Source organism: Bufo gargarizans, chromosome 8, assembly GCF_014858855.1.
Source record: "Bufo gargarizans isolate SCDJY-AF-19 chromosome 8, ASM1485885v1, whole genome shotgun sequence".
NCBI classification, from domain to species: domain Eukaryota; kingdom Metazoa; phylum Chordata; class Amphibia; order Anura; family Bufonidae; genus Bufo; species Bufo gargarizans.
Window position 1 is genome coordinate 186,981,611 of NC_058087.1, and position 3,927 is coordinate 186,985,537.

At 43.5% G+C, this 3,927-nt stretch overlaps 1 protein-coding gene across 1 annotated transcript; it reads right to left on the minus strand.

Annotated features, from left to right (window-relative positions):
- Positions 1-2,508: 2,508 nt before the first annotated feature.
- Positions 2,509-3,435, minus strand: LOC122945516 (olfactory receptor 1-like). The gene has a single exon (XM_044304580.1). The coding sequence runs from the start codon at positions 3,433-3,435 to the stop codon at positions 2,509-2,511; it is 927 nt and encodes a 308-aa protein (XP_044160515.1).
- Between the last annotated feature and the right edge of the window lie 492 nt (positions 3,436-3,927).

Below are 3,927 nucleotides of genomic sequence, written 5' to 3' on the forward strand. Positions count from 1 at the left end.
TTCGCTGAGAGCGCCGCACATGCCGTGGCATCCCACGTGTTGCGGTGATGGCAGTCCTGTCTCAGGTTACCTTCTCTAGTTAGTATGTCTTTTATTGAATCTGGGAACCTTCGGTGGATAGACAGCGGATATGCCTATTTGCACCGCCCTACTTGACTCAGCGTCCCACGTGTCTGGTTTAAGTCGGCGTTCCACCTGTCTGTTGGATTACCGATCCTTTTCCCCATTGGTTCTTTAGATTTTACTGAAGCGCTCCAGAATTTCTTTGTCTGTTTAATAATGTCACTTTTCAATCTCCATGAGAAGTATTTACCATACGCGTTTCAGAGTTTACTGCGACTCCTTCCTCAGTGGTCAACATTCTCATGGATCTTGTCAGTTTAAATACTTTTTCCGGATTTGCTCCAATTCGAATGTTCTATGCTGCCTCGAACATGTGGGATGGATCTATATTCCATTTTGATCCTTCTATTCTCATCTAATAAACCTTATCTCTAAACTATACTGAGAGGTCATAAAAACACTTATTTAAGCCACATTCCTATCAGTAAGATAAGGATTGAGCTATAATAAGAGTTTAGGAGGTCAGAGAGCAGAGATAAGGAGACCGGCAGCTCCTGGTCTGACGGAAAAGACACAAAATCTGAAGGATGCTTCTAGAGCATGTCAGCTCTGTACAGTAAAAAAATACGCTATATTTTTTTTTATAAAGATCAATTAAAAAAAATATTTTTAGCTCAAAATGAGTATGCAATAATAAAAAAAATTGCCCCCAAAGGCGTACATACCCTTTACTACAAGGCATTACTAATGTATTGTGATTCTCCATGTTGCCTCCTTTGCTGGCTGGATTAATATTTCTATAACATTATAAACATCTCGTTTCCATGGTTATGACCACCCTGTAGTCCAGCAGCGGTGGTCGTGCTTGCTCAGTATAGGAAAAAACGCTGGCCTGTCTGGCAGCCGAGACCACTGGAGTGCGCATATTCCAGCACTTTTTTCTATAGTGTGCAAGCACGACCACCACTGATGGATTACAGGGCCGTCATAACCATGGAAACGAGCAGTGTATAATGTGATAAAGAAATGGATCCAACTAGCACAGGAGACTACCGTATTTTTCGCCCTATAAGGCGCACCGGCCCATAAGACGCACCTAGGTTTTTGAGGAGGAAAATAAGAAAAACTATTTTTTTAACCAAAAGTTGTGCTTTTGGTGGGTTTTGAACTAATTGTGGTCTGTGCATGGCACTGTTATGGGGGATCTGTGGATGGCGCACTGTTATGGGGGATCTGTGGGTGACGCACTGTTATGGGGGATCTGTGGGTGACACTTATGGGGGATCTGTGGGTGACACTTATGGGGGATCTGTGGGTGACACTTATGGGGGATCTGTGGGTGACACTTATGGGGGATCTGTGGGTGACACTTATGGGGGATCTGTGGGTGACACTTATGGGGGATCTGTGGGTGACACTTATGGGGGATCTGTGGGTGACACTTATGGGGGATCTGTGGGTGACACTTATGGGGGATCTGTGGGTGACACTTATAGGGGATCTGTGGGTGACACTTATGGGGGATCTGTGGGTGACACTTATGGAGGATCTGTGGGTGACACTTATGGAGGATCTGTGGGTGACACTTATGGGGGATCTGTGGGTGGCTCTTATTGGGCTCTCTGGATGACACTGTTATGAGGATCTGTGTATGACAGTTATGGGGGGGATCTGTGGATGACACATATATAGCATCTTATGCTATGTGTCATCCACAGATCCCCTCCATAAGTGTCCCTGTAGTGAATGAACCTCAATACACGGGCTGGGGGCCGGCATCTGCTTTTATAATGACAGCGGGGCCCGTGCAGTGACTGTATTCTACTACACGGGCCCCGCTCACTGTATAATCGTATCTCTAATAGTAAATTGTCATGCGCCCACGCTGCCTGCTTCATTCATAAAGTGGGCGGCGCAGGCGCGTGACGTATGACTCACACTGCCAGCGCCCGTCCTCCCAGCCTGCCTCCTCCCTCCTCTCTGCTACCTACCAAGCGGCGAGCGCTTGTAGTTGTAAGTAATACACAGCGCTCATTATGCGATTATATGCATAACAATTTACTATTAGAGATAAGATTATACAGTGAGCGGGGCCCGTGTAGAAGAATACAGTCACTGCACGGGCCCCGCTGTCATTTTTTTTAACCCTTCCAGCCCTATTGTACTGTGCATTCTGTATTAAGAATGCTATTATTTTCCCTTATAACCATGTTATAAGGGAAAATAGTAATGATCAGGTCTCCAGCCCGATCGTCTCCTAGCAACTGTGTGTGAAAATCTGTATGGAACTAGGTCTATAGTATTGAAATGAGGTGTTCAGCAAGCAAGAAGGTCATCGTCAAATTTTAATAAACCTTTGGTCAAGGATTGTATATTGTGTGTGTAGAAGTTTTGGGTGCAAACCAATTTTTTATTCCTTTAAAGTTTCTTAGGACTTCCTCGCTTCTACCTTTTGTGGACCCCCAGTAATCTCAGCAGAGCCCTCTTGACATCATTATTTCGTAGACTGTATATTAAGGGATTGAGTATAGGAGTAAGTGTAGAATACAATGCAGTAAAAATCTGATCCAGAAGATAGGATTGTTCTGATGAGGGAATCAAAAACGCAGAGACTCCTGTGCTGTAATACAGAAGAAGGACAGCAAGGTGGGATGAGCAGGTGGAGAAGACTTTTATCCTTCCATCTTCCGATTTCATTCTTAATATAACACTGAGGATTTTTATGTAAGAGGTCAGACTGCACACAAATGACCCGACACCAAATACAAGTAACTCCAGATACATGACTACGTAGAAGAGTTCGGTGCCGACACAGGCGATCTTCGTCAGAGCTTTGGAATCACAGTAGATATGTTGAATTGTGTTGGACCGACAGAAAGACATGTTTGAGGCCGACATGGTGAATAAGAAAGAATTCAGAGCGCCGGTTATCCAGATGGCGATGGCTATGAGGAGACAGTTCTTCTGGCTGAAGATCTGGGTATAGTGTAAAGGACTACAAATGGCGACATATCTGTCATATGCCATGATGAACATAATGATATCCTCCGCTCCACAAGCCATGAAAAAGAAGAACATTTGTGTAAAACATTGCGTCAGTGATACTTTGTTGCCTGTAGAGAAGAGCATGTCCAGGAGCATCGGGATAATGACGGTTGTATAACAGATGTCCACCATCGACAGCATAGAAAGAAATAGGTACATGGGGTTATGTAAGCGGGTGTCCAGGTATATCACAGCAATGCTGGTGACATTCACTAACACCCCGGAGGTGTAGATACAAAGAAATAGACTGAAGAGGAACGGCTTATCTTGGTGTCTAGCGGCAAAAGGCAGTATGTGCAACTCACCGAAGTACGATGTGTTCTCCATCTTATTTATTATCCTGCGAAAGAAGAAAGGTCTTAGTTATGAAGAAAGATTAAAATAATTAAATGTATTTAGTCTTGAGAAGAGACGTCTAAGGGGGGACATGATTAACCTATACAAGTATATAAATCGGCCATACAAAAAATATGGGGAAAAACGTTCCATGTAAAATGCCCTCTAAAGACAAGGGGGCACTGCCTCCGACTGGAGAAGAAAAAGTTCAAAGCGTCAAAACTTCTTTACTGTAAGAACTGTGAATCTGTGGAATAGACGTCCTCAGGACGTGGTCACAGCAGGGACGGGGGGTAGTTTTAAAAAGGGTTTAGATGAATTCTTAAAATTAAATGACATTAAAGGGACACTGACAGGCCCAATAAGCATATTTAGGTATATATATATGACAGTACAGGTCTTCTAAAGTGTATTAAAATCATATAAGTATACCCCCTGTCCACCTTATAAATACAGTAAACTGAAGTTTTATAACCTGGTAGA

Bases quoted from the DNA above. Each gene is read 5' to 3' on its own strand.
- LOC122945516 (XM_044304580.1), bottom strand. From the start codon at position 3,435: ATGGAGAACACATCGTACTTCGGTGAGTTGCACATACTGCCTTTTGCC.